Here is a 27,945-nt window from a genome sequence, read left to right as displayed (position 1 = left end):
CCAACCCTGCTGCCCATATTCTGTTTTGCTGTAACTAACAGAGCTAAATATTATCTAGCTCCAAGAGCTGCAGAAATTGCTGTGATACAAAAGTGATCTGCTCTATCTCCGAGGACATAGAGAGTTGGGTTCGTGCACGTCCTCTGAGGTAAAGGTGTTTTTTCCTCTTTCCACCTTCTAATTGCAGTGCTGTTCCATTGACTCCATTATGATGGGATGGAATTACTATTTTTACGGTATCTTGCTGATGGAGTAAAATCAAACGCCTTGACCCCCAGGGACCCCCCCACCACGGTGAACGGTACTGATCCAGCCGCGGTGGGAGGGGCGGGGCGCCACTGCAGCAGTGCGCTTTTCGAGCTATCTCCGGGAATGTTCCATAGGATTCTCACGCCCCCCTCCGCCCCTGCCGAGAGACAGGTGGTCGGACCGTAGGTCGGACGCTCCCTCTTATAGAAATATCTATTGACGCCAGGGAAGGGTCGCTTAGTCCAGATTGGCGCCAGCGCGTCTCCGATGGACTTCCAGCGTGTGATCTCCACGATCACCGGGCGCCTAGCCGGAGAGGTGGGCCACGGCCGGACCGCACCAGCAGAGCCCCGCCGATCGTCCGACAAATGCATATCACGGAAGGAGAAGGTCCGCCGACAGAGGAATGACGGGCACGAGTGAAAAGTTGACGTGAATTTCTGTGGGATTTTTCGTTTGAGAGAGAGAGAAAGAGAGAGAGGGAGGGAGAGACCCAGAGAGAGAGCGGGCGGTGGGATCATCGGCGATTCTCCTCCGGTGCGAGAAGTTCCCTGTGGAGGAGCTTCATGATGGCTTCAGGCACCAGTAAGGCTGCACAGCCCCCCGGGCCGGCGGGCTCCGCTGTTAACGGGACTGCGGCAGACTTTCCGAGCATCGATCAGGAGCTGTACGACTATCAGATGCACAACAAGATGTGCAAAAAGATCGCTCAGCTCACCAAGGTAAGACCGAGGCAGGGGCCACCAGCCGGCCGCTGCTCCTTGGAGTGGCTGATGGCCGCTTCGCTGCCTGCAATCACACAATAAGATGGGATTCCGATGTGATTCACACACACACACACACACACACACACACACACACCAGCAACATGGTAATTAGATCTAACTGATCTCAGCAGATCCAACAATCAAACCAAGCTGAAATGACACATCCATACACGTTTACATATACTAAGGATTATATTTGTGAGTCCATCTTAAATGCATCTACTGTAATAAGCATCATTTGCTTTCAAATCGGTGATATTTGATTTCATATGACATAAAACGGTGTTTTCAGCAGCAGCAGCAGCAGCTTGGTCTGTGCAGCACTACAGGCAGAGCTGTTTGACAGCTGCAGCAGCATCAGGAGCATTTCTGGTTTTCCTACACTGAGAGTTGGTGTTTGGGGGGATTCTTCCTCTCTTGGGTGCACAATAGTGCTTACAGTGGCAGGGCATGACCCTTTTTGATGACTGCGCACTTCCTCCCCCTTTCTTTGTGGCATCACCTCTGCTTGTGCTGCATTTCACAATAGAATTCAGCTCAAAATTTGGCTCTACCACCAAGTTTGCACGTACCAGAATTTTGTTTTGCTGCTGAACTAATAACACCAAAGCAGCAAAGCAAGAAGGATTTACATACAAGAGTCTAAACAAGTCTAATTAAAAAGTATGCTTTAACTTGAATTTGCATGAGTGGTTTGGAGGCATTCTTCTGTGTGTACAGGCAGGCACAAACCAAGATGACGCGAATGGGGGGGTCAGCTCTTGTGTCCGTGCTTGTTAGGGAAATTTGCCAGCACATAGTCTCACTACCGCTCAAACGCCTCTGCTGCTTCCATCCCAGTGAAAGAGAAGTCTGCACTTGCTGGTCGCGCCTGAAACTTTATGCAGCCCCAGTCAGCCTGTTTTAGATGTTTGGGGAATGCAAGAAACAGATCTGAACACAGGCGCCCCGATGAAATCTGAGAGTGGTCAAAAGTGTTCTTTAGCCACAGCCTTTGCTCTGGGGGTGGTACACTGGGGTCAGCACTAAAGGTCATATTTGGAAGAAATACATTTTCTTCTTTTCTTCCACCTGTACTTGCCCAACTGCTTGACTTACACCGCTGCCCTAGATCCCCCCCCTTCTCTTCATGTGTGAGTGGTTGTGATGGTTGAATGGATGTTGCTTAATATAAACCAGTACCACGTCGCTGTGTGTTTACATGGCAGAAGGAGACAGTGGGAGGAAGCTGACCTGTCCAACTGTTGTTCACGTAAGATTGCACGTGAACAGTTATGCACCTCCAGCGTGCGCGCACACAGTCACGGCCATGCGCACTTGCAGCAAGGAGAGAGCTAACCTATTCTGTGGTCATCAGGAGCGTTTGTGTAGATGTGTACCGTTGACTGGCAGCTCTAATTCTGGCTGTCTGATTTCCTGTTCTTATTTTACGCTGTCACATGTTCCCTTCTTTGCAGTTCAGCACACCCAGCACACACTCTGGGATATGTGTGGAAGTGTGTGTGCATGTCTCTTTGCCTCTCATGTGTGCAGCCAGCATTCACTGGATATCTCACTTGTGTTTCAAAAGCCTCTTCCCAGGTCCTTTGTAATGTAGACAGAATATTAATTTCATGCTTTGCTGACTGTGAAGTTAGTGTCAATAAACACAGGCAGTTGGCTCTCACAGGTGACATTGAATAACATCATTGACTTGCACGATCAATGTGGGAATCTTAAGACAGGATTTACAGTTGCAAGACAGCCAGTTTCTCCCCAAGCTGCTGGGGTAAGAGGTTAGGGATTTACATCCATAAATGACTTAGACATCGACACCTACCCCCTCTGAAAGGATGAAGATACACAAGACCTGCTGATTAATGATGCAAGCTGCTGTCTGAAAGCCAGTTTCTTGCTTTTTTCTTTCCTGCAGATCATAATCTTGGACTAGGTTTGCTAACTCAAATATTCCCTTTCTGCTAATTGAGACTTGGTCCTAATCAGGTTTCCAAGATGTGTCTGTCCTAGTAGAGGCAGGACAGAATACACCCTGAATAGGTCACCAGTCTTTGGCATGAGACATCTGAGACATCAAATCATAATAGCTTTCAAGCACATAGAAACCACCATCTGCAATTAAAAAAGAATTGAAAGCATCTCAGTCAGTCCTCCGTGCATCTAACAAAGATGAAACATGCTGGGAATGTAACTATCATTACTTTAAAATAGTGTTTCTACTTTTCTTAGGTTTTATTAGGAGCAGCTAAATGTCTTTTCAGCCTGGTGTGGAGAACCATCTACTACAATCTGGTTTTTAACGTGGCTCTAAATGAAACGTTGAATGTGATGTAATACGATGCGACTGCAGCTGGCCTGCAAGGTCAGCCATGTCCTCTTCCAGAGGCCTCATAAACTGGCACAACATCAGTCCTTATTGTCCAACGTCAGGGTCTGGCCTGACTAAAGATGTGGAGGCCCTTTAAGGCTTAAATGTCATGCTCATGATGTCACTTTGGGACCACAACTTTAGTTGATATCAACCTGCATGCCTTCTACCACTCTCATACTGTCCTTCATACTCACTGAGGACAGAATGTCCACAGAGTCCCTACAGAGCTTATCCTCTTCCATGGGTGGGCAAGGTCTTATCTTGTCCAGGTGAAGATCTTAAAGTTCCTCTGTTATCACCTTTATCCTTAATGGAATTACTGAAACAAGAGCCTGTGTGGTGACATGCACACACTCACAAACACATCCACAGAGACAATATCCGACAGTTGTGTGCCAGCTGTTTCCTGCTGACAGAGAGGGGTCTGGATAAAATAGGAGTCCGTGTCTCTTCTGACCGTGCACATGCTTACGCGTACAAACACCTGCACCCCCTCTGTGCATGGATAAGTGAGAAATGAGGGTCTGTAAGAATGGAGGATGGTCCTGCAGACACAATGGATAGAAAATTAAGCCAGTAGTTGGGTGAGATGCAGCATAATTCAGGTTATGTTTTATTTTAGATGGAGGAGAGAAAGTGGGAACACATGCTGTCAGGCAGCAGAGTGCCGAATTAAACATGCTGTAGCTTTTCACTAAACACCCTTTTAACCTCTGGTGATTGATGTTGTTTTGGATTTCAGGGATTATTGTGTCACTTACAGTCTGCTTCACTTTTGTCTTAAGTGGTTGGGGGTAAAATCCCCCCATTATAATGTTCATATGGGTGGACCAGTGGAGACAGTTTTCCTGTAATTGTGTCCTGTGCTACATTATTTTGATTAAATATCCAATTTTGTTTGGATTAAATATCCAATTAAAATTCCTAATGAATGTAATACTGATATAAATTGAGATCTCTAGGCTGGTTTAAATTGTTTCTATTCTGTTATACCAGTTAATTACTAATTTAGTGAAAATTTCCAATATTAAGCATCATTATTCTTTTAAAATTATTATTATAAATGGGGATATGAAAAAGTTAAGGATAATAATACATTTAATGTAGATAGAATAATATCACAAAAAAAATCTTTTTTAGAAGAGCCACAAAATATATGTGATCTCTTATTGAGTAAATGACCTCATACCACCGTGCTAGAGTCAGATCTTCAATATACCCCTCAAAAGAAAATTAGTATGGACATGTAAACTCCCGGTACTCTGGTTGATTAAAAAAATGGAACATTTTTAGTTCCAAAAACAACAATGCCACATGCCTGAAGTTTGCACACTGTGTACAATGTTGGTGTTGGTCTTATCACAGGGCACACAGTGAAATGCATTACTATATATTATTTTACAGACAGACAGACATGACATACAGACAGACAGCTCTGCACAGTGATTATTAAAATGAGATTAAGATTCGATGATTATAAAATACACTTTGTAGCAAATCTTCATGGAAAATGTGACTAGACATCAAATCTGCCTTTGCTGTCTGCTGCTGACACCCTGCAGGTAATTTACTCTCTGAACATGAAGAACGAGGAGCAGGAGGCAGCCTTGGAGGCCTTGAGCTATGCCCACCACGAGGAGCTGCATCGCATTCTGATGGAGACATGCCATGAAGGAGAGGGGTCAGCACTGAGAACTCACCTCCTAGAGTTGCAGGCGTCTTTGGAGGAGCAGCATCGAGTTGGTGCCCAGGTGTGTGTGTGTGTGTGTGTGAGTGCTAGTCCCCTGATTAAGTGACCTCATTCAAGGTCAGGTTGTGTGTAACTCAAATGTGTAAACCCCCAGCAGGATCAGTAAATCACAGTGCCGTGACCCCTCTGACCACCTCCAGATAAATAATTTCTTTCTGGTTTCCATGATGAATTTGTGTTTTCAACACCACAACGCAACCACAAACTTTGATTTTGAAGTCTTCTGCCCTCTTCAGGTGCTCAATAATTTCTCTTTATAATGTGGGTTTTTTTTCTCCCTTCATTTGCCTTGAGGAACGTGGTATCAAAAAAGCATTAACATCTTCCAGTAAAGGTACCGTCCTGTGATGGCCAGTTTAGAGCTGGGCTGTCTGAATGACTACAGAGGTCCCAACGTGGTCTTATTGTGTAATTAATTAGTCCAAAAAAAGTTGCATCAGATGTCATTCTCCATTTTTACATTTAACATTTGTCGCACTGAAAAAAGAAAACCAATCAGTGAACTGTATTTGGATGCCAAGCAGTTGGTCTCACTTCCCCATCCTTGTCTCTGTGCCTCCAGGTGCAGGCAGACTTTGAGTTCTTCCGTCTCCAGGCAGAGGAGAGGGAGCGTGAAACCGAGGCAGAGCTGAGGAGGAAGTTTGAGGAGAGGCTGCAGGCTGCAGAGGAAGAGCTTCAAGAGGCCAAGGTCGACATTAGTGATGCCCAGGAGGAGAGCCTTCGTCTGGGCAAAGAGCTGGAAAAAGCAGGGGAGCAGATTCAGGAGCTGCATGCCAAATGTCAGGAGCTACAGAAAGCTGTTGATGAGGAGAGACACAATAAAGAGGAGCAGAGACAACGAGAAGAAGAGGAGAACAAGAAAGAGGAGAAGGTAGAGAGAGAAAGGGAAGAGTGGGAAGAGAGACTGAAAACACTGTTTGAGGAGGTGAAGGCCTTGCAAGAAGAGAGGGATCAAATACAGGAAGAGAAGAGGATTGCTGTGAGAGAAGAAAAGGAACAATGGGAGCAGAGGCTGAGGGATATCAGCAAAGAGAAGGATGACATGAGGAAGCGGATGGAGTCTGAGTGGAAGCAGGAGCAGCAGAGGTGGGAGGAGAGGGAAGAGGAGGAGAAGAAAGGCTTACACAGCGCCCTACGAGAGCGAGTAAAGAGGGCCGAAGCAGAGGTGGAAAGTCACCTAGAGAGGTTGGCAGAGAGCAAGAGAAACACGGTCAAACTACAGGAGCGAATACAGGTACACACACACGTACACACACACACACACCACACACACACACACACACACACACACACACACACTCACACACACTCTGTCATAGATATAATACATTACTCAGCTTCTTAACCTAACTCATGACATGACAACTATAAATGCCTGACCCTGGCCCTGGCTAAAACCCAATTCTAAGTTCAACATTAAAACTGAGTCTTAACTATTAAACAGGTCTTTGAAGTAGTGAGGACCAGTCAAAATGTCCTCACTTCACAAAATATCCTCACTTTGCTAATGGATGAAGGTTAATTTCGAAATTTCACTGCTGCATTACCTGAAAGGACAGTGAAAGATTGCAGCTTCCTGTCTCCAGCACCAGCTAATGATGGGGCTGATGGGGGAGGAGGGAGTTGGAAGAGGCCTAGCTTGTCTAAACACAGCCTGCTCTGTGTAAGTGCTATTCCCTGTGCCAACTATCTGCTAATGAGTAGTTTGAGTCGGATAGATTTGCTGCACCACCACCTTTACCACCTTTTGAACAATAAGAAATCCTACGAGATCTGCCACCATGCTGACGTAAGCCTTCACAGCACACCATTACATACTTGCTGCTGGCGAGATACAGTAGCTCAGAAATCCTCTGACTCTGTTCTCTCCCACCTTCTGACATATTTCATCAGGTCTTTAGGGTTTTTTTGTGTGTCTTTTCTCTTCCGCTCTGTTTTTTGCCTACCCACAATGCATCTGTCCTCCTTACTTGCCCTTGTGTGACACATTTTGGCTCCCTCTCCAGGACCTGGAGGAGGAGCTGGAGTTGGACCGGCGGAGAGTGTCTGAGGCAGAAGGAGTTGCCAAATGCGCTGAGGAGGAGCTTGCTGTGGCCAAGGAGCGGTTGCTACTCCAAGAGGATGAGCTCCAAAGCCGAGCAGGTAATTCTGTCTGTTGTCCACCTGAGATGTTCTTAGTGAAATTAACCTGACTTTATCTTTCCAGAATTCACTCTAAAGTTTTTGCTTCATTATAAGTCTCAATGTCCCCTGTCAACAAAACAATCGTCCTCATTTTTTTTTTTTGCACTATAATTATTTTTGTTTTAATCAGTAAATCTGTTGGACCCGAACCCTGTCATATATAATCAATAAATACACGTGCTTTGTGTTGACTATGTATATTTGATTTGTAATCTGTGTGTGTGTTAGAGGAGCTGTTGTGCCGCCGCAGCTGTGAGTTGTGCGTTTGTGCTGAAGTAGAAGAGCTGAGGAGCCAGGTGAACCGTCTGCAGAGCAGGAACAGAGAGCTGGAGCTACAGAGCAGCGGCAGAAACAACGACCACGCCCGGCAGATCCGCCAGGTCAACACACAAATTATAAAACTTTTATCTGACAGAAAGCCTCTCATTTTCAAGTCAACAAATAATTTAAGGTGTATGAAATTGTTGAAAGCAACATTTGATTAGCACAGTTGGACATTTTGTGGGGTATTACACACCAGTCCAAAATCTTCATACTCTGCATTATAAATAGCATGCACGTGAGTGCGGCTTGTGTTAAGGTATTTGTTTTTGATGATGCTGTGCACAACTGAATGAGGACCAATTCAGGCCTGAGCTGCCTGATGTACATTAAGGCAATGTATATCTGTCTGTATACCAGACAAAAAGCCAATTTACACATTTACAGCTGACATGTGAATATTGAAGGGAAGCCAACCTCACATTAGAGGGTGCAACTCTTGAAGCAGACACACTGAGACGTATTTAGGACCAGACTGGGAATTGGACTCAGAACCTATGGCTATAGAGCTGGAACAAGAGATTCAAAGTTTCATTTTTCAAAGTTTATTCCACAAGTGGGTCTATAATCCCCAAATATAGATTATTTATTGGTCGTTCAATAAACATTTTCTGTATTGGGGTAGCAATAAAATCTTTCCATTTGGATAAAGAGGATAAAAGATGGACCTTTGTGAAGTTATAGCATCAGTAAAATTGAAACCGTTCCCAGTAGAATGTAATCCAGTAACTTTACCTTTAATTTCACACTTCAAATGTTGGAAATGTTGTTCAGGTGAGTTTAACAAGGAGCTGCTGAATAATGGCTGTGTGTTGACAGCACGCTGAGGCGCTCTCCAGCCTGCGCTCAGAGATGGTTCGAGCCCAGACTGAGGAGCTGCGTCGCATTCAGAGACACGCAGATGATGAGAGAGACAAGCTGCACAAGGAGATGGAAAAACAGAGAGAACATCTACAGAAGGAAAGAGACCAAGAAAAGGAACGGTTTGAGAAGGACCGAAACAGGCTGCGCAGAGACAGGGAGGAGGAGAAGGAAGCGATGCACAAAGAAGTGGAGGACATCAAACACTGCATGCGGAAAGAAAAGGAGGAAGAGGTCGACCGTCTGCGGAAGGAGCTGGAAGTGGAGAGGGTTCGTGTTCGTTCCCAGTTGGACAAGAGCATCGAGCAGGTTGAGGCGGAGAGAGCGAACATGCAGCAGAAGCTGGAAGATGAGAAGAGAAGATTGGTGGAGAAGGCCGAGGAGGATAGGAAACGCTTAAAGGAGCAGGTGCGGAAGGCCATAGAGGAGGTGATGCGGAGACATGCTGCTGAACTGCACAGTCTACAAGAAGCACTGAGCTCTGAGAAGAAGATCAACCAGGAGGTGAGACCTGAGGCGTGGGACAGGAGCCACTGCACAAGTACTGAGTCTAATAACTGTCTTTGGACACAATGACAAGCTACTATGAGAGCTTCCTTCCTGCAATCAAATTTTTACACATATTTCACCAAATTTTACATATTTTGACAAAACCTAACAGTGATAGTGAAATAATCTGACTTTAATTAAATTTGATCTTGATCTTCATAGCCTACGAAGGTGTGAAGCTAAAAAGGTTAAAAGAAAAATGCATTAATATTCCATGTCTGAGTGGCTGTGACTCTTTTAGTCTTTTGCCATTTGGGAACACTTTTCATGAATAATTAAACTAAATGTAGAAATATTAAGACATTTTTATCACCCAATTACCTGGCTATTGGCCCTTCTTGTAATGTCCATCCATCCATCCATCCTCTACCACTTATCCGGGGTCGGGTCGCGGGGGCAGCAGCCTAAGAAGAGAAGCCCAGACTTCCCTCTCCCCAGCTACTTCTTCCAGCTCATCCAGAGGGATCCCCAGGCATTCCCAGACCAGTCGAGAGGAATAGTCTCTCCAACGTGTCCTGGGTCTTCCCGGGGGTCTCCTACCGGACAGACATGCCCTGAACACCTCACCAGGGAGATGTCCAGGGGGCATCCTAACTAGATGCCTAAGCCACCTCATCTGGCTCCTCTCAACGCGGAGGAGCAGCGGCTCTACTCCGAGCTCCTCCCGGATGGCAGAGCTTCTCACCCTATCTCTAAGGGAGAGCCCAGCCACCCTACGGAGGAAGCTCATTTCGGCCGCTTGTACCCGTGATCTTGTTCTTTCGGTCATTACCCAAAGCTCATGACCATAAGTGAGGGTAGGAACGAAAATCAACCAGTAAACTGAGAGCTTCGCCTTTCGGCTCAGCTCTCTCTTCACCACTACGGACCAGTGCAGAGTCCTCATTACTGCGGACGCCGCACCGATCCGCCTGTCGATCTCCTGCTCCATTCTTCCCTCACTTGTGAACAAGACCCCGAGGTACTTGAACTTCTCCACTTGGGGCAGGATCTCCTCCTTAACCCGGAGAAGGCACTCCACCTTTTTCCGGTTGAGAACCATGGCCTCGGATTTGGACATGCTGATTTTCATCCCATCTGCTTCACATGCGGCGGCGAACCGATCCAGTGATAGTTGGAGGTCACGGGCCGATGACGCCAACAGGACCACATCATCTGCAAAAAGCAGAGACCCGATCCTGAGGTCACCAAACCGGACCCCCTCAACACCATGACTGCACCTAGAAATTCTGTCCATAAAAATAATGAACAGAACCGGTGACAAAGGGCAGCCCTGGCGGAGACCAACCCTCACCGGAAACGAGTTTGACTTACTGCCAGCAATGTGGACCAAACTCTGACACCGATCGTACAGGGAGCGGACGGCCCGTATCAGCGGGCCCGACACCCCATACTCTCAGAGGAACCCCCACAGGACCCCCCGAGGGACACGGTCGAATGCCTTCTCCAAGTCCACAAAACACATGTGGACTGGTTGGGCAAACTCTCATGCACCCTCGAAGACCCTGCTGAGGGTGTAGAGCTGGTCCACTGTTCCACGACCAGGACGAAAACCACATTGCTCCTCCTGAATCCAAGGTTCGACTATCTGGCGGACCCTCCTCTCCAGTACCCCTGAATAGACCTTACCAAGGAGGCTGAGGAGTGTGATCCCCCTATAGTTGGAACACACCCTCCGGTCCCCCCTTCTTAAATCCAATCCAGCGGCACTGCCCCCGATGTCCACGCAATGTTGCAGAATCGAGTCAACCACGACAGCCCTACAACATCCAGAACCTTAAGGAACTCTGGGCGGATCTCATCCACCCCCGGGGCTGAAGTTGCCGAGGTAGTCAAAAAACTCCTCGGTGGCAAGGCCCTGGAGATATGAGAGCCTGTCCCCAGGTCCTTCGTCCTCACTGGAAGGCGCGTTGGTGGGATTGAGGAGGTCCTCGAAGTATACCTTCCACCGATCCACAACATCCCGAGTTGAGGTCAGCAGCACACCATCACCACTATACAAAGTGTTGACAGTGCACTGCTTCCCCTTCCTCAGACGCCTGATGGTGGTCCAGAACCTTTTCGAGGCCGTCTGAAAGTCGTTCTCCATGGCCTCACCGAACTCTTGCCCGGGTCTTTGTCTCGGCAACAGCCGTAGCTACACTCCGCTTGGCCTGCCGGTACCTATCTGCTGCCTCAGGAGTCCCACAGGCCAGTAAGGCCAGATACGACTCCTTCTTCAGCTTGACAGCATCCCTCACTGCTGGTGTCCACCAGCGGGTTCGGGCATTGCCGCCACGACAGGCACTAACCACTTTAATGCCACAGCAAAGCTCTCCCGGAGGTGTGAGTTGAAGCTCCTTCTGACAGGAGACTCTGCCAGGCGTTCCCAGCAGACCCTCACAACACGGGTCTGTCTGGCATCCTTCCCCACCATCTGAGCCAACTCACCACCAGGTGGTGATCAGTTGACAACTCCGCCCCTCTCTTCACCCAAGTGTCCTCCAGGTCCTCCAGGTCACACTGTCATTGCCAACGTGAGCATTGAAGTCACCCAGGAGGACGAGGGAGCCCCCAGAAGGAGCACTCTCCAGCACTCCCTCTAAGGACTCCAAAAAGGGTGGACACGCTAAACTGCTGTTTGGGCCATAGGCACAAACAACAGTCAGGATCTGTCCCCCCCACCCGAAGGCGAAGGGAGGCTACCCTCTCATCCACCGGGGTAAACTCCAATATACAGGCACTGAGCTGGGGAGTAACGAGAATTGCCACCCCTGCCCGTCGCCTCTCACCATCGGCAACTCCAGAGTGGTAGAGAGTCCAACCCCTCTCGAGAAGACTGGTTCCAGAGCCCTTGCCGTGCGTCGAGGTGAGGCCAACTATATCTAGTCGGAACTTCTCAACCTCGCACACCAACTCAGGCTCCTTTCCCACCAGAGAGGTGACATTCCCCTAGAGCCAGTTTATGCAGCCGGGGATCAGACCGCCAAGGTCCCTGCCTTTGGCCGCTACCCAAAACACAATGCACCCGACCCCCTTGGCCCCTCCTGCAGGTGGTGAGCCCACGGGAAGGGGGTCCCATGTTGCCTCTTTGGGCTGTGCCCGGCCGGACTCCATGGGCAGAGGTCCGGCCACCAGGCACTCGCCAACATGCCCCACCCCCAGGCCTGGCTCCAGGAGGGGACCCCGGTGACCCGCATCCTGGGCAAGGGAAACTTGGCACCAATGTTGTTTTTCATCATGAGGGGGTCCTGGGCTATGCTTTGTCTGATCCCTCACCTAGGACCTGTTTGGCATGGGTGGCCCTACCAGGGGCATATAGCCCCAGACAACGGAGCTCCTAGGATCATTGGGACACGCAAACCCCTCCACCACGATAAGGTGGTAGCCCAATGTGCACTTCACTATTAATTAATTAGAGCTGCTAAGGAAAATGTGATAGTGTGGTTGAGTTTAAGTGTTCAAGAGAAATGATCCATCACATGTCTTGGAAGGTGTGTGAGCGTTTGGAAGAGGAGCGAAGAAGCAGAGAGGAGCTGCGTGGTGGGTTAGAGAAAGAGATAGAGGAGCTGAGGACAAACCTCAGAGATGCAACCAATGAGGTAAGAGCTCATGTTGCAATTCATTACATGCACCTTTATCACCTGAGTTCAGAGCTGAGAAGGATCTCTGTGCTCTCAGGTGTGTAGGCTGGAGTCAGTGATGAAGCAGCGAGACAGGAAAGCAAAGGTGGCCTCTGAGGCTGTGTCCTCATGTGGACCTAAGTGTTCCCGGCTTGAGGATGAGCTCCAGCAGTCATGCAGTCGACTGGCCCGGATACAAGAGGAGGCAGAGAGGCAGCGTGATAGGCAGCAGCGGGAGATTACATCCCTGAGAGCTGACAAACACCGGCTGGAGGAGAAGGTGCTGGAACAGAGCCGGTTAAATGCAGAGAGGAGTCTTCTAGACCAGAACCAGCGGCACACCGAGGAACAGATGAGGTCTGCCAGAAAGGCTTTGGCAAATATTCACCATGTCTTCACTTTTGTGAAATTACTGAAAAAACAGAGGGGTAAAAGGCAACAAAAAGTTGAGCTGAAGATCCTTTGTGATACTTCATGTAATTGTTTTTTTGTCAGACATTATCACATACAATCAGAAAATGACCAATTTCCGGTTCAAAATGCCACCACAGCTTGTGTGATGCCTTCATTTGGTTTTAGGGATAACTTCAGTTAAGACAGTGAAACTAAATGTGTTCTAATCAAAGAGTAGCATCAACAACACTGATGGAAAGGCAGTGAAAAGGGGTTCTACATGTAGGTTTACTCTGCTTCTGTGCACCAGGGCGGAGTGTGAAGATCGTCTGAGAGCCGAGTTCAGGATAGAGATGAACGCTGCCATGGCAGAGAGTGAGCAGAGATGGCAGGGCAAAGAGCAGGAGCTGCAGAGCCAGATCTCTGAGTTGCAGAGCCAACTGAGCAGGCAGCAGTCCCAGGTGGGTGTCCTTCCAACTGCCGAGCTCAGCTTTAAAAGGAACAAACATTTATTTTTTATAACCACCGTTAGGGGTGTGGCTGTCCTGAATGTTTAGGTTAGTAAAAGGTGTTTACTATACTCTGCACATCTTAATGTTGCCACACCTGAGGGAAAAAACAACAACACCTAATAATGTAAATGGTAAATATGTGATGGCTTAATGTGTTTGTTATGGCTAAGAGGACAGACCACCCCCCCCCCCCCCAAAGAAAAAAAAGAAGAATTTAATCCAGAGCAGCACAGAGAAAAAAATCCCTTAGTGAAAAATTGGAACAAGCAAATATTTGGCATTATGCTTAAAAACAAGTGACAGGATTATATATATATATTTAAAGTTGGCAATGAACCTAACAAAGAAAGTTCTGCTTCCCTCTGATCCTCAGTGAGTCACACCTCCTGAGATTATTTCTGCTTTGTGCTTGTGGAATGTGCAGCGAGACCTACATAGAATGTTCTGGCTAATGACCTTGTGGTTTTCACCTCTGCTGAAATTTGTGGTGGTAGATTTTTGTGAAAAAAATTAGTGCTACAAACTGTGATGTGTAGTTTAAAAGGTGTGGAAGGACGAACAGCTCTTGAAGCCACTAAAGGATAAATATGGGCATATTTTTATCCCAAGCTACATAATTTCCCAAACAACAGCAAAAAAAAGTGACAAGTGTTCTTTTTCAAAGTAGCCTGTTCATTAAGCTGCTGAGCAGACTGAGGTGGCTGTGCTCTATTTACTTTAGTTAACGAAATCTGTACATGTCTGCAAAGTGGAAAACTAATAGCTGCATCTCTACTTAATTTGACTCCAAACAGTCACTTTATTACCTCAGAATTGCATTGGCAGCTTTTTAAAATCCTTCACTGGATACTTGTGGCCAATGCAGGCAGAGAAAAAGAAGGCGGCACAGGGAGACGATGGCCATGGCAACCCCGAAATTGACAGGCTGAGAAAAGAGGTGCAAGATACCAAGGAGATAAACAAGAAACTAAGAGAGCTGTTGCAGGTAACTTCTGAGGACAATATTGAATGTATTCAGACATCCATGTAACATAAAGTTAATCTGAACAGTTCATCTGCAGGCTCAACTAGTTTAACAGCAAATCTTTGTGTGTCAGGAGCCCCAAAACCAGTCTTTATCTGCAGAGAGACACAGTCACACTGTGGCTCTGCAGGTGTTGGAGAGGCAGGCAAAGGAGGATGTGTTGTCAGAGAGGAACAGACTGCAGACAATGCTCCAGCTAGAGCTGGGTAACACACGGACACACGGACACACACAGACACACATTTCCTTGAACAAAAGCATAAAAACTGATGGTAATGTAACACACATATTCCTGCATTACCACACGAGCATACAGACACATGCAATATACATGCAGATTATAAATTCAACCCTGAAGTTGCTATTGCCATGGATACACTTCACCATGGCAACAGCAGAAGACTACATGTAACAGTAAGGCAGATTAATTTTGTTTCCTGTGTGTGTGTGTGTGTGTGTGTGTGACATCAGATAAACAGCGAGCAGAGTTGACCCAACAGCACACAGAATGGAGCAAACAGATGACACAGCGACACATGAAACAAATTGAAGACCTACAGGATCAACTACAAGCGCACACACAGATGATGGCTCTACAACAGGTAACACACACACACAAACACACACAGGGTTGGGGTTAAATACTACACTTGTAAACAATCACAAATCACATTTTTTTTACTATCTTTGAGAGGGCTTTTATTGAAAATAATCCATTTTACACTACCCCTTTAGCATGAACCCGATTATATCATGAACCATAAAACCAGGTGTGAGCCAACAGAGAGAACTTTAAAGTTGTGAGGACCAAAGAAAGGCCTCTCACTTCACAAAAACTTCTTCACATAAACACTTGTACTTATGTGTTACTAGTTATAGATTTATCATGCCTTATTTGATTAGCTTTGTTAAAGTTGATGTTAAATTTTCACATGACTACTAACTTTAGATGTTGCGACATCGTCTTTTTGAAACTTGTGGATCAACTCAATGCTTTTAACTTTTGGGCTGAAAATAATGTTTATGGGCTAGCTGAGTGCAGGAGGAGTTGTGCTTGGTGTTCAGTAATGTTAAGATGAATGTGTGTGTGTTTGTGTGGGTGTGTAGGATCTGAAGCAGCAGAACCAGTATCAGGTGTTTGAGCGGCAGCTGGACGAGAGTCGCTGTTCCATCATGGAGCTGCAGAGAGAAAATGCAGCACTGAAGAAGCAGCTGAAGGAAAAGTATAAATATATTTATTGTTCATCAGTAAATATAGTTGCCAGAGTTTTCAGTTTATCCTTATTTGACTCTTGATTTTAGCTCCAATAGGATTGAAAGAAGCACAGAAAACATCTCTGATGATCCACCACAGTAAGAGTTAATAGATAACAGGTTATTGATAGTTTTACAGTGCTTGAAAGACCTTTTATACTGTAGAACTATTACTCACAATTCACAATAAATTATGGGGAATTAACAAAAAACGAATTTGAAAGGTCTTCATTTGGTTGTTCTAGTTGTCTGTTTTCTTCACTGCCACAGATCAGCCCAAAAGAGCCAAAATCTTGAAGAGAAAGAGGAGGAAAGCACAGAACTGCAGAAGAGAGATGCACAGCTGGAGGAAGAAGCACAACGTCTGAAGGAGGAAGTGGAGAAACTGAGGGTAGAGATGGAGAAACTGGAGGAGTCCCAGAAGCACTGGGAGGAGAGGAAAGAGGAGGAAGTAAAACACGAGGAGGTGGATGAAAATAAGAGGAAGGAGAATGAGGAAGAGGAAAGGAGGAGGGTGGAGGTGGAGGAGATAAAGAGGGAGCACAAAAAGGAGATGCAGAGTTTGGTGTCCGAATACAGCAGTGCCCAGACGCACCTGCAGGCTCGCATCGTGGCCTTGGAGAGCGAGTGAGTGCCAAATGATTGTAGTGGTTGGCGTGGCAGACGTGTTAGAGAAAAGTGTGTTTGTGTGTTCCTGCAGATTGCGTGAGCGGGAGGAGCGCTGCAGGAGGAGGGAGCCTTGGTCTGAGGAGCAGCAGCTGGGGAGGCTTCAGGAGCGACTGAGCGAGAGAGACCAGCTCATTAAACGATTATTGGTAAGAACTGTCGCCGCCCTGCTGGTGCTGTAGGCTGTTACAGCACTCCCTGCTCTCATTCCACTTTAAGGTGATTAGAAGTATAATCAGTCTTCTCACAAGGGCATGTATTGGGTTGGCCACTGTTGTTTCAAAATGCAACATGCACACAAATGTAAAAATGAAGCTGATATTGAAACCTATTTTTTGTACTCGTTTCAGACAAATGTGCAACACAACAACTTACATATAACAACTTAGTGACAGACCCATAAATACACTGAAACATGAAGAAACAGAAAAATCAGAAACAAGGCATGGCGGATGTTTTTTTATCTGCCCTCAATGGAAGTGTAAAGTCCTCTGAACAGATTCTGCAGTAGTGTTTTTCGGGTTGAAGGAGTTATTCCTGAAGGCAAAAATTGACATTTCAGATTCCTTCAAAGTACTACCATTTGTTTCAATAATCCATGGTCAGGAATTGAAATAAATGTGCGTTAGCGAGGTTTGAAGTAGCAAGTCTCTTGTCCTTGTGTAAAGCTACAGTTTAACGCCTAGTCATCCCAATCTAAGTGTCAATAATTGACCATTTGAATTGTATGTGGAGAACCTACCCAGGAGAAACTAACCAGGAGAACCTGCCCAGGACAAACTATGGAGGAGAATCTGACCAGGAGAACATACACAGGAACACTTACCCAGGAGAACCTCCCCAGAAGAACCTCCCAAGGAGAACCTACCCAGGAGAAACTAGACATGGAAGAACATGCACACAAAAAAGCCCCTTGGAACTCTGGATCTTTTGCTGTGACGTGACAGTTCTGATCACTGCACTGACCTTTATGTTCTTCTCTATTTTAATGTAGTGTCTTTACTCATTTGAAAACTTTGTCAGCGCTGATGTATAAACACGCGCGTGTCCTCCTGTCAGCGCTGTCTGCATGCTAATGCAGCAGCACCGACCACGAAGAAAAGCCAATCAAAGCCTTCCTTCATCCTTCTCCCCTCCAGGAAGAGAGGCATCAGCTGCAGCTCCACCCTCCTGTTTCTGGGGACAACGGCACCCTCAGGTCCCGTGACAGCAAGTCCCGCCCTGGGAGCATTACGCCAACCATGAGGGTGAGTTTGCCTGTGTTTCTGGGGCACATGAAGCGTTCATCAAAACCCAGATTCCCTCCAGCCAGACGTGCTCATTGGGCCAGAGCCAGACTTCTCTCCTAACAGACTGCATCCGTCTGTGTCCCTCACATGGTCAGCCAAGACAGCCTAACATACAGTACATGATTGAAAGATGAAACAAATAATTTTTACCTTGTTTCATAACATGGAAACTGAAAACATTTAAATTGTAGAGTGAAGCAGCAGCAGAGGAAGTGAACATTATTCTTTAAACACTGTGCAGACAGCAAAAATGGCTCAAAAACCTCTCGATGTAATGACATAAACATGACGTTTCCACATTTAAATCCAGCACATCCTGTTTCTCATTACAATTATATTAAAACTCTGTTCATATCTCTAGTTGAACAATGCATTTTGTCTTTATGATGACCATAAACCTTCTCATTGATGCATTATAACTATACAAATAAGCATTTCACACAATTGGCGTCGTTTCTGAGAACAACCCAACAGCACCTGCAGTCAGTTGTGTTTCAATGTCATTTGTTGGGTTTTCAACTCTTCTGTGGTAGAATTCTTGATCAGTGCAGACTGACTGACTCCATATTGTTTTGTCACTGATAGAGGAAGCAGATGGACTCCCCTCCTGGTTCCAGTGCTGCTACTGGAGTCTTTCTGCCACACACCACCTCCACCCATCAGCACTCCTCATCCACCCTGCCCCACCACTCCAGCTCCCATCCTCACACATCCCCTCATTACTCCACCTCCTCTCTTCCACACAAGCACACCTCCCTCTCCCTCAACCAGCAGTACTCCCCCTCCATCCTGCGCTCCTCTAGATCTCGGACCTCCTGCACCCCCCTCACCCCAGCACCCACGGCCCCGCTCCCCGTCTGCCCGTCTTCGGTTACAGGCATCCGTTATGTGTCACCTTCCAGCCATGAGCCATACGCGCACCTGCAGGCCCAGTCAGTCAGGTGAGAATAAGATTTGATTCTGAAATCTAAAACCATAAATAAGAAACAGAAAACAACAAGTATTCAAATGGAAAATATGTTTATTTAAATGTCGGTGGGTTTTAAAAAATGAGCTACGATAATTTGTGGTTACCACGAATGTTGTAGTAGGATTCTTTTCAATTATCTAGTCCTATTCTAAAAACGCCTGAGTTAGTAAATTAACTAAAATGTGGAGCACATACATGTAGCTGTGGTTGGGAAGGCTATTTTTAACACTGAAAATCCTGGAGAGATTGTTCCTGAAGCATCTCAAATCCAAGATCCACTGCTGTTTGGACACAAGGAGGGTGTGAAGGATGCATTCACTTCAGAAAAACATCCAGAGGCCATTGCTGAGGCGAAAAGTGGGGAAGGATCCTTCTGGATCCTTGGAACCATCATCTACAGACCCAGGAGATCAGATCCCATTATCGCTGTCACATGTTGTGATATGCAGCACCGGAGCTCCTCAGGGAATATTCTGTCACCTTTTCTTTTCCCTGTCTACACCTCTGATTTCCAACACAACACAAACAATTGCCAAGTGTGAGCTGCATTGATGGTGAGGAGGTAAGGAGGACCGTAACCAGGTGGAACGCTTTGTGATGTGTTGTGACATTAACAAAACTGAGGTGATGGTGGTTGACTACTGGCAGAGGAGACCAATCACCATCTCAAGGAAGGAGGTTGAGACTGTTGCAACTACCTGGGCCGGCACCTCAACCACAAACTGGACTAGAAAGATAAGAGCAGCTGAGGTCATTTAGGGTGGTGACGGGAGAAGACAGGCTGAAGACGTTCATCAAGATGGCAGGTTCTGTGGTCAGAGCCAACTTAGCCTGGAGACAGTAGCAAAGAGGAGGCACATCAGAACACTGATCCATGGATGTGGCACCATCGTCCTTGGTTCGCTTTAATTTAAACTTAATTTGGTTTTAGTTGTTGCTGTTTCACACATCTGAATCTCTTAAGGTCTCAATCAATCAGAGAAAATCTTTAAATATACAGTAAAGCTAAATGGAAACCATAAGACAGAATTACGCTATTCAGAATAAGATATGTGCATTTCATTGATCATAATTGGATGTGACTGACAATATGTCAAAAAACAGAACTATTACATTAATCTTTTAGCTTTATTCCCACGTTCTTCCACAACTCTTACCTATGACTGCTGTCTTAAATACCCCTCTCCCTGGTTTCTAATCTGACATGATGCTCTGAATCTCAACATGAAAATGTATTATTTATTAGTTTTAATAATTAATTGATTTTCTTCTCTTGCAGGACTCCATGTTTGGAGCAGAAGGGGATGGAGGGGTTAAAACAGGAGTGGTTCACCAAATACTTCTCCTTCTGAGCACAAGAAACAAAAGAATTCCAAACTACATTTAATCCTTTTTCAGTGCTTCTTGTACACATCTGTATGCTTCTCACTCACTCACTCACACACACACACACACACACACTCACACACACAGTTATGGGCTCATCACCAGCAAGGCCATCTCAAGCATTGCCTCAAAGCTCAACCAAAAAGTGCTTCTCAGAAAAATGCCTGACCTCTTCTCAAAACCGCAGCCTGCCGGATCTTGTTTGTATAGTTTGAAATGTCTCCATTTTCAAGTGGTCTTCCTTTTAAAAACAAAAATGCATCTCTTCCTCTGAACTTGCCATTATATGATTACTTGCCAACATATTTTTTTAAAAATGTGTCCCTTCAAGTTTGGAAGCATTCCACATATTCAACCAAGATCCTCATTACTATGGACAGACATAACTCACCAGACCAAAACGATGCTTGTTTTAAAAAGTTGTATGATAATCTTAAAATACTGAATAAAATATTTTGTTTTTGTATATCAGTGTACTAAAGCTTCTTATATGTGAAACATGTAATTATATGTCCAGTTATGAAGATCCCAGGACTGTGTGTTTTTAGGTTAATCTCTTTCCATATTGGTTGTTTCCCCAGCATCAGCATCTCTTCTGTGAGCTGATAAACTGACAAATGGATCCAATTATAAAACTATGACAAGAAAGAAAAATCATCACAAATGCTAAGATGCTTGAAAACATAATTTGAAACTGGTTGTTTTAATAAACTTAAAGACAGTATGAATGTACATAAGTGACCTTAATAACTGCCCTGACAAGTAGATCAATGACTGCCAATAGAGGTCATCAAAAATAACATTATGTGTCAGAAGTCATCAATATTAACAGATCACCACCTAATTCAGCATGAGCATGAACAGCAGAGCAAACAGGGTGTGCACAGTGCTCTTGTACTACTGAAACATGGGGCAGTTCTGCAGCACCTCTGTGGCAGAACTGTACTGGAGGACGTTGTTGCTGAAATGGGTGAGCGCCTCTTTCATCCTTTTGACACCCTTCCCTCGTGAGCTGCGGTACTTCATTAAAAGCAGCTTGGAGCACAGATAGTGGAGCCAAAGCACGTTGGTGTGGGGGTGGTAGTCAGACCAGTTGTTCCTGACATCACACAATAAGGAACAGTGTCACTCAAAACAACATACCGGATGCAAGGTCCAGTTTCACATACTGGTGTAATATGACATTTTTGACAATATTCTTAGAAAACTAAATAAAACTGACACTGTTTGACTGAAAAAATATAAATCTGTGTTGGTTGATTCCTTTTCTTTATCGGGAACATGGAGTGATACCGAATGAAAACACTGACCCGTTCTCTATTCTCATCAGTCTGTAGATATCAAATTGATAATCCCCCTGGCCCATGAAAATCTCCTCATCATTTGAGATGTCGCAGGACACCGTCAGGTCATCTGTGGGAAGCAGAGAACTGTCATCAGTACTTATGTGTTGCGTTTCCAAGACAACATTTCAAACTAAATTAAAAAGCCTGACCTATTTCCAGTCTGGACAGAGAGTAGTCAATGATGCGGACCAGCACCCCCATGGTTTCTACAGAGTGTTCTATTCCATTTAGAAGGAAGCTCCCCTTCTTTTGCTTGGTTGGTTTGACCAGCACGTTGCCCCAGTGGAGGTCCCTGCAAAAAACAGAACCAGGGAATAAAGTTGCTGTTACATGACACCTCACCCCTTAAAAATCCCACATTCATCATTTTGTGAGCACATTAGCAGCAATTCAACACGTGTGATTCTAAATGATTCAGGAACAATGTGACACTCCAGTTCACTGGAGGGAAAAAACTATATACGGTACACACAACCACTCCCAGGAAAGCCAGCACAGGCACACATTTTTTAAGTTAATAGTTTGCAGAGACAGACAGACAGAACCTGTGTTCGAAATGCAGCTCCTGCTCAGCCACAGCCAGGGCAGCAGTGACCTGATGAAGAATGCTTTTTGCCACTCCTACAGATGACAGCTTGACAAAAGGGAAAGATGGTTGAATGTGCAGCGAAATACAACACAGTGGATCCATAATCTAACCCTAAACTAACCCAGGCTACTTTAGGAAGAACATGGTTCCATTAATAAATGCAGGATCCTGGCACTTATAAAATGAATGCCGAGCAGCTTCTGCAACCTCCTTTTATCATTAACTTGTAATGAGTATTTTAATGTAAGCCTCTTCACCATTAATGTTTGAGGAAATGTGCTTTATATGATGATTGTGCAAATGTAACAAAGTAAAGTTATGTAGCAACACATGAATATATGCAAATATGTTATTAGATGAGCCACCACACCGATGAGCCAAAATAGTAACTTTAATGGATGAGAGTACCCCTACAGAAAATTCACTCATGGCTTTGCTTACTGTTCCATTACTGTTCTCCAGGTCAGCGCCTCCAAACTCAAACTCCAGGATTATGAATATTTGATCGTTTTCAAAGAAATCTGTCAAAAGAAGAAAACCTACTTGTTAACCTGAAACAGATCACAGTCACCTTCAAAAATGTGGTTTTGGCTTTACAAAAAGTGAATTGTTAGGACATTCAGCATCATCCCTTTGACGTGAGCAGAGTTTGAAGCACTGAAACAGGTTCTGAACATTAATTTAAAACTCAAACAGACATTAAACAGATGGAGCTTGGCTCTCACTGACCTGGTCTGTCGTTCTCTGAACATTTCTCCAGGTCAAAAGTGTCCCAGGCTTCCATGAATTCAGGAGGGTAGCAGCCTTGGACACAATGGAGGCTGACAAGGTGTAAGTACAAGTAAATCATTATTTAAAATGAAAGAAGACAAATAAACAGAATGATTCAGTTTAGAAAAAAACATCTACTCATTGAGTCCAATAAATCCATTAGTCTGGTTCTGCTCCTTCTCCTTCAGGTCACTGAGCTCCCTATAAAAGAGAAAAACAAAAAGATCACATGTACAGCTAATATAAGATATAATATATCTCTGTGACTTCAGCAGTGTGAGTTTTAACAATTAGGTGATGTTATGACTTACTTTGAAATAATAATCTCATGCAGGATCTCCCCAAATGTCTTCTGGTCTTCGCCGTTCACCTGCTCCCTGCCCTCTACTGGAATAACCTGTTAGGAAAACAACTTCTGTCACACCTTTCCATCCATCCCTCCATCATCTACTGTGCTTTATCCCTTAATGGAGTAATAACAAATTGATGAATATTTCATACTGCTGGAATGACCTAAATTTTCACAGGAGCTATAAAACAAGATTTCTTTTGTCAACTGTTCACAAAGCCATGCTAAAATAGCCAAGATGCTTTGCTGGTATCTTGAGAAAGATAATAATAGATAACAGTGATGTTTGTAACTTGACTACAAGGGCAAATGTGGCTGTAGATCAAACAGATCCACTGATCAGACTGAAAATCTTAAAAGACTACCGTAATTTCTCAACTGTCTCAACAGAACAATGCTTCCAGAGATTATTTTAAAACTGTGGAAATGATTACAGCTAAAACTTACAGATCACTGATTGCCTTTTAGATGCAGAATTAAAAAAAAAACAAACTACCTTCCAAAGAAAATTAGCATAAAAATATGTTGCCGTATTCAGCCTGTGAGCCAAAACGCTAATGATCACCTTTACAGGTACCTTAATTATGAGGGCTTATGACCTGTTTGGTACCATCATCCATGTTGAATTAAAACCATCACTGGTTTGGTCATGTCATACGTACTTTGAGGGCTACAGTTTCTCCTGAGGCACTGGTGACAGAGAAGACTTCACCAAACGTCCCCTCGCCTATTTTCAGGCACTCTTTCATACGCTGAGGGTGAATACACTCCTCCCAGGGTAGAGCACACCGCTGGCCACACTCGGCATACACTTTCTCTGCATCTGACAGATTGCCATTGGCACACTCGACCTATAACAGCAGGAAATAGACGCAGAAGGAGGTTAGGTTAGGAAATAGATGAGTCTGTTTATTCCTGTGCCGACTTTCTTCTCTACCAGCGGACTGTTGAGAAGCAGCTGCGACGGAAGGCGTTTGGCAGTTGATGCACGAGAAGGTGTTGCAAAAAGATCCTGGCTGACTTTAGCCAGTGTCGCTCTCCTAGGAGTGTCCAGAGTCCATTGACAGGAACTTGGTGGGGTTTGCACCACTTAAAAGGACAAAGGGTAAAAAAATGATGAACAACAGGAGAAATAAGATACAAGATTATAAAGTTTATATAGATTTTATATTCTTAAATAACCGATGCTGCAACAAGAGAGTGTTCTGGATGTTACGTTACCCATGCCCTTGCGATGAACAGACAGAACAGCTTTGATGCGACTCCAGGTGTGTGTGTTTGGAGTGAAGTCGGCCAACAGAGAGGAGAGGTTGAGCCGACTCACTCTCAAAGGTGTGGAAAAATGAATGGTTGATCCCAACAGCTCCTAGATACGGAAAACATATTTTATAGTTGTAATCAGGGTTATTTCTCCAAGTAATTACAAAAATAGCAATTTGGTAATGAAGCACGTCTACTTGGGTTAAGTGTGTATGGTTCTGACCTTGGTCTGGTTGGATTTTGCAGAGATCATTTCACTGATGCTACAGTCTACAGAACTGGTACTCCCAGCATGTGCAGTTGTGTTTTTGACTTGGAACTTGGAGGCGTCTTTGTTTTTCCAGCGATTCACACTTAGGCCACTCACATGCGCCTTTCTGACCGTCCCAGGTCGGTCTGTGGACGTAGTCCTTTTCTTGTCTCTAACAGCTATCGATGTCTTTTTTCTGTTGTGTGTAACCTTTTTAGAATCCTTTAGCAATATTTTGTCTTGGTCCCACATAATTACGTCTTCTGGACTAGTTAAACTAATTTTTTTCAAAGCAGCTCTTGGAGCACAAGTGTCCTCATTACTGTGGCTGTCGTCATCAGTCTGGAGGTGATCTTTGATCTGGTCATTGCTGAATGAGTCCAACACCTCTGGGTTTTTATTAATACTTCCGTGTCTACTCTGTAATCCCTTCAGCTGCGATAAACTTAATCTCTTTATTTTAACGATGATGTTGTTGGTCAAACAGTCCTCCTTCAACCTAATTGCGAGTGGTCGACTGTTTTCCGTTTCTGGGCCAATAACTGTCTTTGAAGTAGACATTATATCACTGTTGTCTCCAGAATGTGTGTGATCTTCCAGGCCAACAACCTTGTTTGAATGTTCTTTTTTAGAGTCTTTGGATTGTTGATTCATTTGAGCAACAGACTGTTTTGTCATCTTGACTGAGCAGTTCATCATTAAGCATCTTCTCTTTATTTGTGAAGTGTGAGCTTCACCAACAGCATGTTGGTAAGTGTTAACATATTGTACTGATGGTGACTGACTAGAAGTATCTACTGACCGTATGGAAGCATTGGTTTTATTCCCAGTGACAGATAATTGTAAATTAAATGACCCCAAGGGCTGGCAGCTGTTGCTCATGATTGAATGTCCCAAACAGGACGAATAGGTTGTTTGGCTGCGGAGCTGACTCACTGTGGGGCTGTATAATCTCTCAAGCTGCACAGTGGAGGGTACACGCACACATCTCTCCTTTAATGCCTCCATGAGCAACTCCTGCTCTCCAGTTGCTGACAGAATCTGAATGTTGCTTTCAAGGTCTTTGGGTGAGACCAGATTTACACGTAATGAATTCTCTCCATTCTGGATTTCTGTGTTAACACTATGGTTTTTGGCTTCCTCGCTACAGCTTCTTGTCTCGTTGGAACTTTTGGTCTTCACAAATAAGTCACCTGAAGGTTCCTGCTCTCCAAAGCTCAGGCATAATTTTTCATCAGAATGAAGGTTAGGTGCAGGAAGTGGTGGAGACTGCCCCAGTGAATCAAGCTCCCTGTGAAATGGGTTTGGAACACCAATACAACTTACAGACAGACATTGAGGAGAACCCATTTGATCACTTGTATCCTTGACGGCTATGGATTTAAGAGATGGCTTGTTAGTGAAATGTCCTGCTGATGGTGTCGAGCAAAAGATGGGTTTCCTTGAGTGAGATCTAAGGGTCTGGTGTGGCAGCACATTGAAGGGAATTTCTTTCAAGGTGTTGGCCGCAACACTGGAAATCCCTGAAATATTCAAGTTCTCGGTGCTCGATGCAAGAAATGCTGGGGGGACATTCCTCCTCCTAGAAGGTCTGAGAATGCTCCTGCAGCCTAAGACTTCAGAAGCAAAATCATCAGAAGAATTCACCAAGTTGAATGATGCTTTAGGATTTTTGGATTTTGCAGTGGCAATGCGCCTGCGCCGAGTTACAAAGCGCGCCACAGATGGAAGATGATCACTGAAAAAAAAGATTTTTTAATTTACCAATAACAGCTTTTCCCCCCATTAATTGACAGCAAATTATGGAGTGCACAGACCTGGTCTTTCTGGGATGAGCTGTTTGAAGAGTTGGGGGGCTCCTAACGCTGTCATCACTGCTGGTCTTTGATTTATAAACCTTGGCTTTCTTTTTTCGTGGACAGTCATGTCTAATAATGGCACCACAGCTCATTTCACCAGTAGTACAACATGACAACATCAAACCAAGCTAATTGTTTGTGGTCTCGAGAGTGACTCAGCAAAGAAAGCACATCTATGGATGCAAATAACTTTGATGCAAATAACTTCAGATATATTTTATCTCCCAATTTTGACAGTTTGTTCTAAAAAAATAATTGAGATTATGATGCACATTTGTTTACAGACCTGATGGTTTTGCTTTTTTGAGTAGATTCAAAACTGGACGAGGAGGAACTGTTTTCATTTAAGCTCTTTTCCACCAGGCAAAGCATGGCCTTTCTCTTTGAAAGACGTCCAACTGGATTTGTGACATCAGACACCTTCAACCTTTTCTGTCTGTAAACAGAGAAAGAAAGAGACTGAATGGAAATTACGTCACAGAGGAGAAGGGCGATTTAGGATATCTTTACGTTCAACCTTATATCTATGTCTCTTAACCTGCATTTGAAAAAAAACAGTATTTGACAACATGGTGAATATGCAGTAACTTATACATAGAACTAATGCAGCAAAATTTTGAAGTAAATGACAATAATACACTGAACTGAACAGAGGAGGACCGTGACAGGCTTTGGACGGCTCGAACATACCTTTTCAAACGATTCGATGTTTCTAAGACGGGGATATCACCATCTGTTGAGAATGAACTATCGAAGACCTGTTTACGGTTTTCAGGGGAGAGCCAAGCTGAAATCTTGCGCATCTGCTTCCCGTAGGTCTTCATAAACAGCGGTTTGGATGGCTTCATTCTTCAATTAAAAAAATCTATAACCGTCTTATTAAGCGTAGTCTAAATCAGCAGCTTCATATGAGATCAGAAATATTCAGCACGAACTTCTAGAATAGGAACGGTAGCATCCATCCGATTAGCCTGTTAGCTCAAAATTCTTAAAACTATTCTAAGATATCAAGGTCAATTTAACTCGAGATCAACATTCGATCAAACATTGGAATTCTACTTAATGTAATTTCGGTTAAAAAATGATATCTAAATTATTTTAGTCATTGTTGTCTAAGTTGAACCTGACTTCTTCGAACCGCTCCTTATTCAAAAAGTTCTTCTTCTTTGAGATTCTACGGCGGTAACAGACTATGATGGTGCATGATCGCCACCGTTTGGTCTGTGATGTAACTGCACGATAAATTTCGATTTTCTTCTGTCTTCCGTTTGTCAAGGTTGACCAACAGTGTTTCGGTAAATTACCGCCACCAGCTGTTTAGGAGTGTGGATCGGAATGGCTATACCCCTCAACAACAAAAACGAATGTGTTCTCTC

General features: G+C 44.7%; 2 protein-coding genes across 4 annotated transcripts; one reads left to right on the top strand and one right to left on the bottom strand.

Moving 5' to 3' along the window:
• Positions 1–28: 28 nt before the first annotated feature.
• On the top strand, positions 29–21,391 carry fam184b (family with sequence similarity 184 member B). 3 transcript variants are annotated; one of them, XM_057035348.1, is made up of 19 exons: positions 33–971; positions 4,947–5,135; positions 5,697–6,368; positions 7,141–7,276; positions 7,547–7,698; positions 8,459–9,004; positions 12,523–12,630; positions 12,710–13,008; positions 13,355–13,505; positions 14,422–14,541; positions 14,654–14,786; positions 15,052–15,182; positions 15,688–15,803; positions 15,883–15,933; positions 16,105–16,461; positions 16,535–16,649; positions 17,640–17,747; positions 18,375–18,730; positions 20,039–21,391. In XM_057035348.1, exons 1-19 carry the CDS (start codon positions 816–818, stop codon positions 20,109–20,111), a joined length of 3,969 nt encoding a protein of 1,322 aa, XP_056891328.1. In that variant the 5' UTR covers positions 33–815; the 3' UTR covers positions 20,112–21,391. The 3 variants fall into 3 exon arrangements, with proteins under 3 accessions (XP_056891330.1, XP_056891329.1, XP_056891328.1); XM_057035349.1 differs by lacking the exon at positions 4,947–5,135 and having other exon boundaries at positions 30–971; XM_057035350.1 differs by lacking the exons at positions 17,640–17,747; positions 18,375–18,730; positions 20,039–21,391 and adding an exon at positions 17,236–17,617 and having other exon boundaries at positions 29–971.
• Positions 20,818–27,757, bottom strand: haspin (histone H3 associated protein kinase). Its single transcript, XM_057035351.1, has 15 exons — positions 27,260–27,757; positions 26,856–27,005; positions 26,528–26,638; positions 24,684–26,448; positions 24,422–24,566; positions 24,138–24,289; positions 23,863–24,051; positions 23,163–23,248; positions 22,990–23,052; positions 22,810–22,901; positions 22,522–22,601; positions 22,037–22,125; positions 21,641–21,783; positions 21,456–21,558; positions 20,818–21,244 (listed from the first exon to the last, which is right to left on the bottom strand). The coding sequence occupies exons 1-15, from the start codon at positions 27,415–27,417 to the stop codon at positions 21,043–21,045; spliced, it is 3,528 nt and encodes a 1,175-aa protein (XP_056891331.1). The 5' UTR covers positions 27,418–27,757; the 3' UTR covers positions 20,818–21,042.
• Between the last annotated feature and the right edge of the window lie 188 nt (positions 27,758–27,945).

Source organism: Takifugu flavidus, chromosome 6 (genome assembly GCF_003711565.1).
Source record: "Takifugu flavidus isolate HTHZ2018 chromosome 6, ASM371156v2, whole genome shotgun sequence".
NCBI classification, from domain to species: Eukaryota; Metazoa; Chordata; class Actinopteri; order Tetraodontiformes; family Tetraodontidae; genus Takifugu; species Takifugu flavidus.
Note: the sequence above shows the minus strand (reverse complement) of the source record. Positions and strands in the feature narration are given on the sequence as shown.

What these genes read in the sequence shown, in the direction of transcription:
- fam184b (XM_057035348.1), top strand. Translation starts at nt 816, where the DNA reads ATGATGGCTTCAGGCACCAGTAAGGCTGCACAGCCCCCCGGGCCGGCG. An exon ending in AGAAGAAGATCAACCAGGAG is followed by an intron (nt 9,005 to 12,522) that starts GTGAGACCTGAG and finishes ATGTCTTGGAAG; the next exon opens with GTGTGTGAGCGTTTGGAAGA. An exon ending in AACTAAGAGAGCTGTTGCAG is followed by an intron (nt 14,542 to 14,653) that starts GTAACTTCTGAG and finishes TTTGTGTGTCAG; the next exon opens with GAGCCCCAAAACCAGTCTTT.
- haspin (XM_057035351.1), bottom strand. Translation starts at nt 27,417, where the DNA reads ATGAAGCCATCCAAACCGCTGTTTATGAAGACCTACGGGAAGCAGATG. An exon ending in CATGAGATTATTATTTCAAA is followed by an intron (nt 23,053 to 23,162) that starts GTAAGTCATAAC and finishes TCTCTTTTATAG; the next exon opens with GGAGCTCAGTGACCTGAAGG. An exon ending in CTGATGAGAATAGAGAACGG is followed by an intron (nt 21,245 to 21,455) that starts GTCAGTGTTTTC and finishes GTGTGATGTCAG; the next exon opens with GAACAACTGGTCTGACTACC.